The sequence below is a fragment of the Cervus elaphus genome, chromosome 20, assembly GCF_910594005.1.
Source record: "Cervus elaphus chromosome 20, mCerEla1.1, whole genome shotgun sequence".
Taxonomy (NCBI): domain Eukaryota; kingdom Metazoa; phylum Chordata; class Mammalia; order Artiodactyla; family Cervidae; genus Cervus; species Cervus elaphus.
Genome location: NC_057834.1, coordinates 125132955 through 125148035, shown reverse-complemented (window position 1 = coordinate 125148035; position 15081 = coordinate 125132955). Strand labels below are relative to the sequence as shown.

Here is a 15081-nt window from a genome sequence, read left to right as displayed (position 1 = left end):
TCTTCTGCCCACATTTTGATTGCATTGTTTGTTTTTCTAGTATTGAGCTGAATGAGTTGCTTGTACATTTTGGAGATTCATCCTTTAACAGCTGTTTCATCTGCAAGTTTTTTATCCCTTTCCCAGTGATCTTTTGATCTTGTTTATAGTTTCCTTTGCTGTACAAAAGCTTTTAAGTTTAATTAGGTGCCATTTATTTATTTTTGCTTTTATTTCCATTACTGTAGGAGGTGGGTCATAGAGGATCTTGCTGTGATTTATGTGAAAGAGTGTACTGCCTATGTTTTCCTCTAAGAGCTTTATAGTTTTTGGCCTTATATTTAAGTCTTTAATCTATTTTGAGTTTATTTTTGTGTATGGTGTTAGAAAGTCTTCTACTTTTAATCTTTTGCATGTAGCTGTCCACCTATTTTTATTTTTTATTTTATTTTATTTTTTTTTTCACCTATTTTTATTACATTTTCTTAAAATTAATTTAATTGGATGATAATTAACTTACAATATTGTGATGGTTTTTGCCATACATCTACATGAATCAGCCACAGGTGCACATGTAGCACCCCATCCTGAACCCCCCACCCACCTCCCTCCCCACCCCATGGCTCTGGGTTTTCCCAGAGCACTGGCTTTGTGCCCTGCTTCATGCATCAAATTTGCACTGGTCATCTATTTTACATATGGTAATATACATGTTTCAATGCTACTCTCTCAAATCATCCTACTCTCGCCTTCTCCCACAAAGTCCTTAAGTCTGTTCTTTACATCTGTGTCTCTTTTGCTGCCTTGCATATAGGGTCATCATTACTGTCTTTCTAAATTCCATATACATGCGTTAATATACAGTATTGCTGTTTCTCTTTCTGACTTACTTCACTCTGTATTATACGCTACAGTTTTTTCTACCTCATTAGAACTGACTCAAATGCGTTCATTTTTATAGCTGAGTAATATTTCATTATGTATATGTACCACAACTTCCTTATCCATTCATCTGCTGATGGACATCTACATTGCTTGCAGTCCTAGCTATTGCAAACAGTGGTGCAATAAACACTGGGGTATATGTGTCTCTTTCAATTCTGGTTTCCTCAGTGTGCATGCCCAGCAGTGGGAATGCTGGGTCATATGGCAGTCTACTTCCAGTTTTTTAAAGGAATCTCTACACTATTCTTCATATTGGCCCAGAACGACTTATTGAAGAGGCTGTCTTTTCTCCATTGTATATTCTTGTCTCCTTTGTGAAAGATAAGGTGCCCATAGGTGTGTAGGTTTATCTCTGGGCTTTGTATCTTATTCCACTGGTATATACTTCTGTTTTTAGGCCAGTACCATACTGTCTTGGTGACTGTAGTTTTGTAGTATAGTCTGAAATCAGGAAGGTTGATTCCTTCAGCTCCATTTTTCCTTCTCAAGACTGCTTTGGCTATTTGGGGCCCTTTATGTTTCCATACAAATTGTGAAATTTTTTGTTCTACATCTGTGAAAAATATCACTGGTAGTGTGAAAGGGATTGCACTGAATTTGTAGATTGCTTTGGGTAATACAGTCATTTTCACAATATTGATTCTTCTAATCCAAGAATATGAAATATCTCTCCATCTGTTTGTGTCACCTTTGATTTCTTTCATCAGTGTCTTCTAGTTTTCTGCATACAGGTCTTTTGTCTCTTTGGGTAGGTTTATTCCTAGATATTTTATTCTTTTTGTTGCAATAGTGAGTGGGATTGTTTCCTTAACTTCTCTGATTTTTTATTGTTAGTGTATAGGAATGCAAAGGATTTCTGTGTACTTTACATCCTGCAACTTTATTCACTGATTAACTCTAGTAATTTCCTGGTGGAATGTTTAGGGTTTTCTGTGTATAGTATCATGTCATCTGCAAATAGTGAGAGTTTTACTTCTTCATTTTCAATCTGGATTTATTTTATTTCCTTTTGTTCTCTGATTGCCATGGATAGGACTTCCAAAACTATGTTGAATAATAGTGGTAAGAATGGGCACCCTTGTCTTGTTCCTGAACTTAGAGGAAATGCTTTCAGATCTTCACCAGTGAGAATAATGCTTGCTTTGGTTTTACTCTATTAGGTCTTTATTATGTTGAAGCAGATTCCTTCTATGCCTACTTTCTGTAGAATTTGTATTATAATTGGGTGTTGAATTTTGTCAAAAGCTTTTTATGCACCTGTTGAGATGATCATATGATTTTCATCCTTCAGTTTGTTGATATGGGGTATCACATTGATTACTTTGTGTATACTGACACATCTTTGCATCCCTGGGGTAAATACCTCTTGATCATGGTGTATAATCCTTTTAATGTGTTCTTGGATTCCGTTTGCTAGAATTTTGAATTTTTTGCATCTATATTCATCAGTGATAATTCACCTGTAATTTTCCTTTTTGGTGGTATCTTTGTCTGCTTTTGGTATTAGGGTGATGGTGGCCTCGCAAAATGAATTTGAGAGCTTTCCTTTCTCTGCTGTTTTTTGGAAGAATTTGAGCAAGATAGGTGTTAGCTCTTCTCTAAACTTTTGGTAGAATTTGCCTGTGAAGCCATCTGGCTCTGGGCTTGTGCTTGTTGGAAGATTTTTGATTCGTTTCTATTTTGGTGCTTGTGATTGGTCTGTTCATGATTTCTATTTCTTCCTGGTTCAGTTTTGGAAGGTTGTACTTTTCTAAGAACGTGTCCATTTCTTCCAGACTGTCATATTATTGGCATACAGTTGCTCATAGCAGTCCCTTATGATCCTTTTTATTTCTGTGTTGTCTGTTGTAACATCTCCATTTTTGTTTTTATTGATTTGAGTCCTCTTCCTTTTTTCTTGACAGGCCTGCTAGTGGTTTGTCAATTTTATCTTCTCAAAGAACCTGCTTTTAGTTTTATTCATCTTTGATATTTTGTTTCTTTTTCATTTATTTCTGCTCTGATCTTTAAGATTTCTTTCCTTCTACTAGGCTTTGGGTTTTTTTGTTGTTGTTGCTGTTGTTCTTCTTCTTCTTTTTCTAGTTGCTTTAGATGTCAAGTTGGGTTGTTTGACATTTTTCTGGTTTCCTGAGGTAGGCTTGTAGTGCTATAAACTTCCCTCTTATAACTGCTTTTACTGCATACTATAGGTTTTGGGTCATCATGTTTTCATTGTCATTTGTTTCTAGGTACTTTTTAAAATTTCCTTTTGATGTCTTCAGTGACCTGTTGGTTATTTGGAAGTGTGTTGTTTAGCCTCCATGTGTTTGTATTTCTTACAGTTTTTTTCTTGTAAGTTATATCTAGTCTTATACATGGTGTTGTGTTCAGAAAAGACGCTTGATACAATTTCAATTTTCTTAAATTTACTGAGCTTGATTTGTGACCCAAGATGTGATCTATCCTGGAGATTGTTCCATGTGCACTTAAGAAAAATGTATATTTTGCTCTTTTGGGATGGAATGTCCTGAAGATACCAATACCATGTGGGTGGTCTAATGTGTCATGTAAGGCTTGTGTTTCATTTAGTAATTTTTTGTTGTGATGATCTGTCCATTGGTGTAAGTGGGGTATTAAATTCCCCTACTATTATTGTGTTACTGTTGTTTTCCCCTTTTATGGTTGTTAGCATTTGCCTTATGTATTGAGGTGCTCCTATGTTGGCTGCATAAATATTTATAATCGTTGTATCTTCTTGGGTTGATCCCTTGATCATTATGTAGTGTCCTTCCTTATCTCTTGTAGAAGTTTTTACTTTAAAGTCTATTTTGTCTGATATGAGTATTGCTACTCCTGCTTTCTTTTGATTCCCATTTGCACGGAATACCTTTACCTATCCCCTGACTTTCAGTCTGTGTCTTTAGGTCTGAAGTGAGTTCTCCTACAGGCAGCATATACATGGGTCTTGTCTCTACATCCATTTAGCCAGTCTGTGTTTTTTGCTTGGTGCATTTAATCCATTTACATTTAAGGTAGTTATTGACATATATGTTCCTACTGCCATTTTCTTAATCATTTAGGGTTTGATTTTGTGGTCTGTTTCTTCTGTTGTGATTCCTGCTAGAGAATTTCTTTAGCCTTTATTGTAAGGCTGGTTTGGTGGTGCTGAATTCTTTCAGCTTTTGTCTATAACGCTTTTGATTTCACCATCAAACTTGAATGAGGTCCTAGCTGGGTAGAGTAATCTTGATTGCAGGTTTTTTTTCCTTCACCATTTTTTTCTTTCACTTTAAACACCTGCATAGTTCCTGCTGAAAAATTAGCTGTTAGTCTTATGGAGATTTTGTGAATGTGTGTCTGCTAAGTCACTTCAGTTGCGTCTGATTCTTTGCAACCCTACAGACTGCAGCCCGCCAGGCAAGAATACTGCAGTAGATAGCCATTTCCTTCTTCAGGGGATCTTGTCAACCCAGGGATCAAACCTAGGTCTTCTGCATAGAAGGCAGATTCTTTAACCTCTGAGCCACCAGGGAAGCCCTGGGATTCCTTTTTATGTTATTTTTTTTCTTTTCCCCTTGCAGCTTTTAATATTTTTTCCTTTGTGCTTAATTTTTGTTAGTTTGATTAATTTATATGTATCTTGGTGTTTTTCTCTTTGGGTTTATCCTATATGGGATTCTCCAGGTTTCCTGAACTTGGTTATTTCCTTTCCCATTTTAGGGAATTTTTCAACCCTAATCTCCTCAAATATTTTCTCATACTCTTTTTCTCTTCATTTTGGGACCCCTATAATTCAAATGTTGGTGCATTTAATACTGTCCCAGAGATCTTTGAGACTATCCTCAGTTCTTTTCATTCTTTTTTCTCTATTCTGCTCCATGGCAGTTATTGAGGGCTTCCTGGTGACTCAGTGGTAAACAGTTTGACTGCAATGTGGGCATCCTAGGTTCAATACCTGGGTCCAGAAGATCCCTGGAGAAGGGAATGGCAACTCACTCCAGGGAAGAGCAGCCTGATGGGCTACAGTCCATGAGGTCACAAAGAGTTGGACACAACTGAGTGGCTAACACTTTGATGATAGTTATTTCTATCATTCTATCTTTCAATTCACTGATCCATTCTTCTGCTTCAGTTATTCTGCTATTGATTTCTTCTAGAGTACTTTTCAGTAATTGCATTGTTTGTCACTGTTTCTTTATTTCTTCTAGGTCTTTGTTAAATGTGTTAAATGTTTCTTGTATTTTCTCCATTCTATTTTCAATATTTTGAAACTTCTTTACTATCATTACTCTAAATTATTTTTCAGAGAGGTTGCCTACTTCCTCCTCATTTATTTGGTTGTATACTTTTTACCTTGCTCCTTCATTTTCTGTTGTTTCTTTTTTTTTTGATGGGTGGGACTGTGTTCCTGTTTCACTAGTTGTTTGGCCTGAGGTTTCCAGTAGTAGAGTTTGGAGGCAGTTAGATAGAGCCAGGTCTTGGTATTGAGATACAGACCTCTGGGATCCCTTACTCCGGTTAATATTCTCTGGAACTTGATATTCTCTGTTACTCCAACAGTGTAGTGGGGTGTGGGGGAAAAAAAGAAAAAAAGGCAGAACAATAACAAAGTATAAAAAAATAAAAATCCCTGAAGGGTAAAACTGGACTTCAATAGCAATGAGAGAGAAGAAAAGAGAAACAAAAGAGTACACACACACACATACATAAAATAAAAATGAAAATAAAGAGTGAGTAGAATAATAACAAAGATTACAAATGATAAAATAAGCTTAGAAAACTAACAGAAATAGTAGAAAGAATAAGAATATATATGAAACAAGCACTGGAGGGTAAAACCAAACTCTACTGGTAAATAGTAAAAACCCAAAAGGCAGAAGAAACCTTGGCTGTGAAGGGCGGGGCTTAGTGGTGAGTGGCTAAGGTGGTGGGAATGGTTAGGGGGAGATGGTATTTAGGTGGGGGTGGGATCCTGACTTTCCTAAGCCTTCAGAAAAAGCCCTGGGTGGGATTGGGGGAGGCTCAACCCAACTAAGGGGGCCTCTGCAGTGCCTCTGGCTTTGGGGTGTGGAAGATAAGGACCAGGTCCCTAGGAGGCTCCCCAGGGCCGAGTGGGTGGCACAACACCAGATGGATTTCCCTCTCCTCTATACTAGAGGGATCATCCCCTGGCTGCCCCTGCTATATCTCCCCTCCCTCCTGTACCTGCAGGACCTACACGGGCAGAGGGTATCCTTGGAGGTGGCCCTGGAGGACAGAGGGGGCCCCTGAGGGCAGAGCTGGTCCCCAGAGAACAGAGGGCTCAGCCTGGAGGGTGGAGGGGGCTGAGAGGGAGGGGGGCCCTGGAGGATGGAGAGGGCCCCCAGAAGTAGGAGGGAACCAGACGGTAGAAAGAGATCCTGGATGGGGGAGAGCCCAGGCTAGGGAGCAGACAGGGTCCCTTGAGGAGTGAGGAGGCCCACAGAGGATGGGTACCCTGGAGGGTGGAGGGGGGCTTCCAGATGGCTGAAGGCTCAGCCTGGAAAGAGGAGGGGGCCCTGGAGACTGGAAAGCCAGGAGGGGGCTCTGGATGGTGGAGGGGGCCCTGGAGAGTGGTCCAAAGGGTGGAGGGCTAGGCCTGGGAGCCTTAGGAGGCTTCCCAGAATCCAATGGGTGGCAGGACACTAGGTAGTTCCTTGCTCTTATAATCCAGCAGGAGCCTCCCCACACCAGCCCACCTTTTTCTCTCCATAAATGAGCCTCCCTACTCCCTCTTACATCCACAGGATCCACCTAGGCGGAGGGGGGTCCCTGAAGAGCGAAGGGCTCTTTCAGAGGGTAAATAGGGTTGGGGAGGGCAGACAAGGCCCCAAAGGGCAGAGGCCCAGGCCCTTGGGTCCCAGAAGGCTCCCTGGGGCCAAGTGAAAGGGGAACCCCAGGGGCTTCCCCAGATCTTCTGATCTCATCAGAGGTCCCTCTCCCTCCCAGAGGAGCAGGTGCACTGTACCCAGCACCCAAAGGCGCCCAAGCCACTCCCGGTGCCAAACTACTCTTCCCCCCACCCCAGCCACCACTGAGTGAAAGGGGAATCCCAGGGGCTTCCCCTAGTGGATCCTCTGATCCCTGAGGGATCCCTACTCCTCTCAGGTGAGCAGGCATGCTGCTTGCAGTGACCAAAGGTACCTAAACTGCTCAAGGCACCAAAGCCACTCCACCTCCCCCAGCAACCACACAGTTGCTGGTCACCAGGGTTCAAGTTTCCTCCACTCCCCCTTACCCAGTTGTTCCCAGGGCTCCTCCCTTCAGCCTGTCTGCAGGAGGTTCCCCACTAGCACCTGGTGAATATCCTAGGCATGGGGAGACATGCCTCCCTGTCTTCCCTCACCCCAATCTTGGATCTACCCTCAAAGCGTTCTTGACATTTCATTTCTTCAACACACTTCTCTCTGACAAACTGGATTAGAGTGCAACTTCACTTGGCATTCCTACTACTATGGCTGTTTTCATTGCATTATGATGCACACTCATGCTTCAGCAATTCACATTCCTCTTTGTTTCATACCTCTTTTCAAAACCTATCTTGTAGATCAGGGAATAGAAAAACAGCCAGAGGGTAAAAAATTTCAGTTTTATGGGATACATGGTTTCTGCTACAACTACTCAATTCTGCCAGTGCAATTAAAGTAGCCATATACATTAACAAATGGACATGGCTATATTCCAATAAATCTTTATTTACAAAAACAGGCAGCTGACAGGATTTGGCCTATGGACCATAGTTTACTGATCCCTCATCTAGAAGAATCTTCCCTAAATAACTTTGCCTAGCTGTGATTACTCCATTATTCTACTTCAAAATACATGTGCTATATTCATTTACAAATAGTTGTAAACTTCTGAGTATTTTTATGTGGTCAGTCTCTCACTTAGAATACTGTACAGATTCTTTAAGGAAAACTGTTATTTCATTCATACCTAAACCTAGGACTAACACTGAGTGTTAAGAACATGAAGACAAATAAATCCCAATCTATGCTCACAAAGAACTCACAAAGAACAGATTAACAGGACAGACAGCAACTCAAATACACAATCATAATATAATGTGATTTTTGCTATAAGAGAGATCTGCTATACAAAGTGTTCTGAGAAAAGCAAAAGGAATGATTGACTTTGCTTGGGGAGAGAAGGAAAGCTTCACAGAAGACTTGAAGTTGAGATAGGACTGTCAGAAAAGAAAGATGAATAGGTATTTGAGTTAAAGGAGAAGTAGTATAAAGGTACTAAGACATGGAAATGGATTAAGTGTATGGATAACCACCAGCAACTACGATAGATGGAAAGGGGTAAGGAAAGCTACAGAGACAAACGACAGAAACCGAAGAAGATGAGAATACAAAAGAAAGTATCAGCAAAGAGTGCCATTTGCCACAATAAAGACAATGTTATACATGTAATCAGGAGTCTGGATCATTCTAGAGATTATATTTAAATATTTAATATCATGATCTGGTGTATTAATAATATTTTATACCCATAAAGAGACTTTAACTTTTTCACAGACTATCATGTATATTATTTTTAATGTTCATATAGCTTCCATACTTACATGTCTACTAAATTCTAATAATGATCATGAACTTATGAGGTAGTAAGAAGAGTAAGATTTAGAGGCAAAAAGATTCAGGACTAATTCTTGCAATTTATAGGAACAACATGTTGAGTAAGTCTCTTAATCTTTCATTGTTTCCACAGAACAGGAATAGCAACAGTCCCTGTTTCATAAGATTACAGAAAAGACTATTTGAGACAATTATGTGAAGAGTACTTTGTAAAAGAGCTGCAAAATGACACGCAGGATTTGTGAAATTGCAGGATAAGTTGGTAAGAAAGGATGAGATACTTTTATTTACTTGAACAGCTTTTTGTGACACATACATTCATTCACAGCCTAATAGAAGATAGCTCTTCATTTCTATCACATATAAGTACATGTTCTGACCTTTTCGAGGATCTGATTTTTGCATGGTATCATCAGCTATATCAAATAGGAATTTCCTCCTTAACAAGATGGAGAAATCTAGAAGCAAAAGATTAAAAAAAATTAGAAATGTGAACAATTGTAGATCAAAGACCTGCAATAAAATTAGGTTTTAATCAGAGAAAACCAGCAGGCTGAAGACCCAGAAGGGCTTTCCATGGGCAGTAATTTAGTTAAGTTTCCAATTTCCAGGATCCTTCCCTCAGCTTTTTGAGTTCAGAACCCTGATTCTGTTAAAAACAGAAAAGACTTTTCAGGGCATTAATAGGTCATTTTAAGCAATAATGGATAAACTAGAAGGTTACTCTATTAATTCACTGTGAGATATATAATAGCCATATAACCAAAGTATTGTACAATGAAAACTACAAACATCGCTGAAAGAAACTGAAGAATCAATGAAGTATAAAGACATTTACATTCATGAATTAGAAGACTAATGTTAAGACAACAATACTACATAAAGATCTACAGACTCAATGCACTCCCTATCAAAATCCCAATGGTGTTTTTCTGCAAAAATAGAAAAAGCCATCCTAAAATTCACATGATATCTCAAGGACCTCTAATAGCTTAAACAATCTTGAAAATGAAGAATAATGTTGGAAGACTCACAATTCCTGGCTTCAAAACTTACTATAAAGCTATAGTAATTGAAATAGTGTGTGTGTGTGGGGGTGGGGGGTACTAGCAGAAGGACAGGCACACAGACGAACAGAATACAGAGCTCAGAAATAAACTCAAATATATACAGTCAAATGATTTTTAATAAAGGTGCCAACACCATTCAATGGGAAAAGAATACTCTTTTCCACAAATGATGCTAGGAAATCTGGATACCCACATGCCAAAGAATGAAGATGAACCTTTAGCTTACATTGTATATAAAAATTAACTCAAAATGTATCAAAACCAAAACTTAAATAGAGCTAAAATTATAAAACTTTTAGAGAAAACAGAAGAAAATCTTCACAACACTGAATTTGGCAATAATTCTGGAATTTGACTTCTAAATCTCAGGCAACAAAAGGAAAAAACAGACAAACTGAACTTCATCAAAATGAAAAAGACTGTGCATCAAAGAACACTGTCACATGGATGAGAAGAAAACCTACAAAATGGCAGAAAACATAGGCAAATCATTTATCTGATAAGGGACTAATCTCCAGAATATGTACAGAACTCCTCAATTCAATGACAAAAAAAAAAAAAAAAGAAAGAAAGAAACCCTCAAATAATCCAACTGAAAAATTAGCAAAGGACCTGAATTGGTATTTCTCCATTTATCTATGTGTGCGTGTAAATTGCTTCAGTCATGTCCAACTGTTTGAGATCCTATGGACAGCAGCCCACCAGGCTCCTCTGTCCATGAGATTCTCCAGGCAAGAACACTGGAGTGGGTTTCCATGCTCTTCTCTAGGGGATATTTCGGACCCAGGGATTGAACCCACGTCTGTTACATTTCCTGCACTAGTATGCAGGATCTTTACCACTAGTGCCACCTGGGAAGCCCTTATTTATCTATATAGATGGCCAATAAGTACATAAAAAACATCATTAATTATTAGGAAAGTGCAAGTTAAAGTCACAATGAGATACCACTTCACATCCACTGGGGTGGTTATTATGAAGAAAAAAAAAGAAAAATCATAAGTACTAGCAAGGATATGAAGAAATTAGAGCCCTTGTGAATTGCTAGTGGAAATGAAAAAATGGTGCAGCTGCTGTGGAAAACTTTAAAAAGTTAAACATGGAATTACCAAATGACCCAGTAACTCCACTTCTAGGTATATTCCCAAAGAACTGAAAACAGGGACTGAAACAGGTACCTGTACACAAATGTTCAGAGCAGCATTATTCACAATAGAAAAAGGGTAGAAACAATTTAAGTGTCCACCAATAAGTGAATGAATAAATAAAATGAGGCTTATACCTACAATCAAATACTATTCAGCCATAAAAAGGAATAAAATTCTGATACATGCTGCAATGTGGATGAATCTTGAAAACATGCTCAGTGAAATAAGCCAAATACAAAAGGCTAACTACTGTATGATTTCACTTGCACTTGGCGACTGGAATAGGGAAATTCCTAGAGAAAGGAAGTAGAACAGAGGTTACCAGGGGCTGGGCAAAGAGGGGGAATGGAGAGTTATGATTTTATGAGTACAGAGTTTCTGTCTTAAATGATGAAAATATTCTGGGTTGGACAGCAGTGAAGGCTATATACATCACTATAAATGTACTTAAGCCTTAAAATGGTTAAAATGATAAATTTTGTTATGTATTTTTTAAAATATATTTTTAATTGAAGGATAATTGCTTTATTGTGTTGGTTTCTGTCATACATCAACATGAATCAGTCGTAGGTATACATACATCCCTGCTCTCTTGAACCTCCCTAACACCTTTCACCCCATCCCACTGCTCTAGTTTGTCACAGAGCCCCAGTTTGAGTTCCCTGAGGCACAGAGAAAATACCCACTGGCTATCTATTTTACATATTGTAGTGTATATGTTTTCATGCTACTGTCTCAATTCTTCCCACCCTCTTCTTCCCATCTTGTGTCCACAAGTCTGTTCTTTATATCTGCGTCTCCATTACTGCCCTGCAAATAGGTTCATTAGTATCATCTTTCTAGATTCCATATACATGCATTAATAAATGATATTTGTTTTTCTCTTTCTGATTTACTTCCTCTGTATAAAAAGCTCTAGGTTCATATACCTCATTAGAATAAACTCAAATGTGTTCCTTTATATGGCTGAGGAATATTCCATTGTGTATATATACCACAGATTCTTTATCCATCCATCTGTTGATAGACAAATAGGTTACTTCTATGTCTTAGCTACTGTAAATAGTGCTGCAATGAACACTGGGGGACATGCATCTTTTTCAATTATGGTTTCCTCAGGGCATATGCCCAGTAGCGGGATTACGGGGTCATATGGTAGTTTTATTCCTAGTTATTTTAAGGAATCTCCATACTCTTCTCCATAGTGACTATGTCAATATACATCCCCACCAACAAAGCAACAAGGTCCTTTTTTTGCCACACTCTCTTCAGCATTTACTGTTTATAGATTTTTTGATGATGGCCATTCTGACTGGTGTGAAGTCATATCTATTATAGTTTTTGGTTTGCATTTCTCTAATACTGAACGATGCTGAGCATGTTTTCATGTATTTATTAGCTACCTGTAGGTCTTTGGAGAAAGGTCTGTTTAGGTCTTCTGCCTACTTTTATACTGCGTAGTTTGTTTTTCTGGTATTGAGTTGCATGGACTGTTTGTACATTTTAGAAATTAATCCTTTGTCAGTTGTTTCATTTGCAATTTTTTTAATCCCATTTTAAGGGTTGTCTTTTCACCTTGTTTATAGTCTCCTTTGCTGTGCAAAAGCTTTTAAGTGTAATTAGGTCCCACTTGTTTACTTTTATTTCCATTACTATAGGAGGTAGGTCACAGAGGATCTTGCTGTGATTTATATCAAAGAGTCTTCTGCCTACATTTTTCTCCAATAGTTTTATAGCTTTGGGTTTTATGTTTAGGTCTTTAATACATTTTGAGTTTATCTTTGTTCTTTGTGTATGGTGTTAGGAAGGGTTCTAATTTCATACTTTCACATGTCCAGTTTTCCCAGCACTATTTACTGAAGAGACTATCTTTCATCACTGTAAATTTTTGTCTCCTTTGTCAAAGGTTAGGTGCCTGTAGCTGTGTGGGTTTATCTCTGGGGTTTCTATCTTGTTCCATTGGTCTATATCTCTGTTTTTGCACCAATACCATACTGTCTTGATGACTGCAGCTTTGTAGCACAGTCTGAAGTCAGGAAGGTTAATTCCTCCAGCTCCATTGTTCTCTCTCAAGATTGCATTGGCTATTCAGGGTCTTTTGTGTTTCCAAACAAACTGTGAAATATCCTAGTTCTAGTTTTGTCAAAAATGTAACTGATAATGTGACAGTGGCTGCACTGAATCTGTAGATTGCATTTAGTAGTATAGTCACTTTCACAATATTGATTCTTCCAACTCAGGAACATGGACTATCTCTCCATCTGTCATCTTTGTTTTCTTTCATCAGTGTGTTACAGTTTTCTGTACACAGCTCTTTTGTCTCCCTGAACAGTTTTATTCCTAGGTATTTTATTCTTCTTGTTGCAGTGGTAAATGGGATTGATTCCTTAATTTCTCTTTCTGATTTTTCATTGTTAGTGTATAGGAATACAAGGGATTTATGTGTAATCATTTTGTATCCTGTGATTTTACTAAATTCACTGATTAGCTCTAGTAATTTTCTGACAGTATCTTTAGGGTTTTCTATGTATAGTATCATATTGTTTAAAAACAGTGAATTTTCCTTCTTTTTCAATTTGGATTCCTTTTATTTCCTTTTCTTCTCTGATTGCCATAGCTAGGACTTCTAAAACTATGCTGAGTAACAGCTGTGAGAGTGGGCACCTTTGTCTTGTTTCCGACTTTAGAAAGAATGCTTTCAGTTCTTCACCACTGAGAATAATGCTTGCTCTGGGTTTAGCATATATGGCCTTTATGTTGAGGTAGTTTCCTTCTATGTCTGTTTTTTGAAGCATTGGTATCATAAACAGGTGCTGAATTTTGTTGAAAGCTTTTTATGCATCTACTGAGATTATCATACGGTTTTTTATTTTTCAACTTGTTAATATGGTGTATCACACTGATTGATTTGTGTATACTGAAGAATCCTTGCATCCCTGGGATAAACCTGATTTGATCATGGTATATGATCTTTCTAATGTGCTGTCGTATTCTGTTTGCTAGAATTTTGTTGAGGATTTTTGCATCTATGTTTGTTAGTGATACTGGCCTGTAACTTTCTTTTTTCTGTGCTATCTTTATCTGGTTTTGGTATTAGGGTGATGGCGTCCTTGTAGAATGAGTTTGGAAATGTTCCTTCCTCTCTAATTGTCTGAAAGAGTTTCAGAAGGATAGCCATTAGCTCTTCTTAAATGTTTGACAGAATTTACCTTTGAAGCCATCTGGGCTTTTGTTTTGGGGGGAGATTTTTAAAAAATCATAGTTTAGATTTCACTGCTTGTGACTGGCTTGTTCATACTTTCTATTTCTTCCTTGGAAGGTTGAATTTTTTTAAGAATCTATCCATTTCTCCCAGGTTGTCCATTTTATTGTCCATTGTTGCTCATAACAGTCTCTTATGATCCCTGGTATTTCTACATTGTCTGTTGTAACCTCTCCTTTTTCATTTCTAATTTTGTTAATTTGATTCTTCTCCCTTTTTTTCCTTGATGAGTCTGGCTAATGGTTTGTCAGTTTTGTTTTTCTTTTCAAAGAATCCACTTTTAGTTTTATTAATCTTTACTATTATTTCATTTCTTTTTCACTGCTATATCTTTGATATCTTTCCTTCTACTAACTTTAGGGTTTTTTTAAATTTTTCTTTTTCCAGTTGTTTAAAGTGTAAAGTGAGGTTGCCTATTCTGTTTTTCTTGTTTCTTGAGGTAGGATTGTATTGGTATAAACTTCCTTTTTAGGACTGCTTTTGCTGCATCCCACAAGTTTTGGGTTGTAGTTTTTGTTGCCATTCATTTCTAGGAATTTTCTGATTTCTCTTTTTATTTCTTCAGTAACCTATTCATTATTTAGAATCATTCTGTTTAATCTTCATGTGTTTTTTATTTTTTTTCCTGTAATTGATATCTAGTCTCATAACATTGTGGTCAGAAAAGATGCTTGATATGATTTCATTTTTCTTAAATTTACCAAGGCTTGATTTGTAACCCAAGATCTCTATCCTGGAGAATGTTCCATGTGCACTTGAGAAGAAAATGTATTCTGCATTTGGATAGAAAGTCCTGAAGATATCAATGAGGTCCATCTGGTCTAATGTGTCATTTAAGGTTTGCATTTCCTTTTTGTTTTAATGATCTGTCCATTGGTGTAAGTGGGGTGTTAAAGTTCCCTAGTGCTACTGTATTACTGCCAACTTCCCTTTTATGTCTGGTTAGTGCTTGCCTTATGTATTGAGCTGCTCCTATGCGGGATGCATAAATATTTACAAATCTTATGTTTTCTTCTTACATCAATCCCTTGATCATTACTTGATTCAAAGCAGAAGTTCCCAACCTTTTTGGCACCAGGGCCCAGTTTCATGGAAGA

The 15081-nt window shown here is 37.8% G+C and overlaps 1 protein-coding gene across 11 annotated transcripts in view; it reads right to left on the bottom strand.

The window, feature by feature from the left end:
• SCMH1 (Scm polycomb group protein homolog 1) overlaps window positions 1-15081 on the bottom strand; it is a 208562-nt gene that overhangs the window by 150615 nt on the left and 42866 nt on the right. For 7 of the 11 annotated variants that reach the window (XM_043878676.1, XM_043878675.1, XM_043878674.1 and 4 more), the window contains exon 2: window positions 8885-8962. The exons of the other annotated variants lie outside the window; for them this stretch is intronic. In XM_043878676.1, coding sequence (XP_043734611.1) covers window positions 8885-8909 — 25 coding nt within the window. In that variant the 5' untranslated portion in view covers window positions 8910-8962. The remainder of the gene's footprint in view (window positions 1-8884; window positions 8963-15081) is intronic. 11 annotated transcript variants of the gene reach the window in all.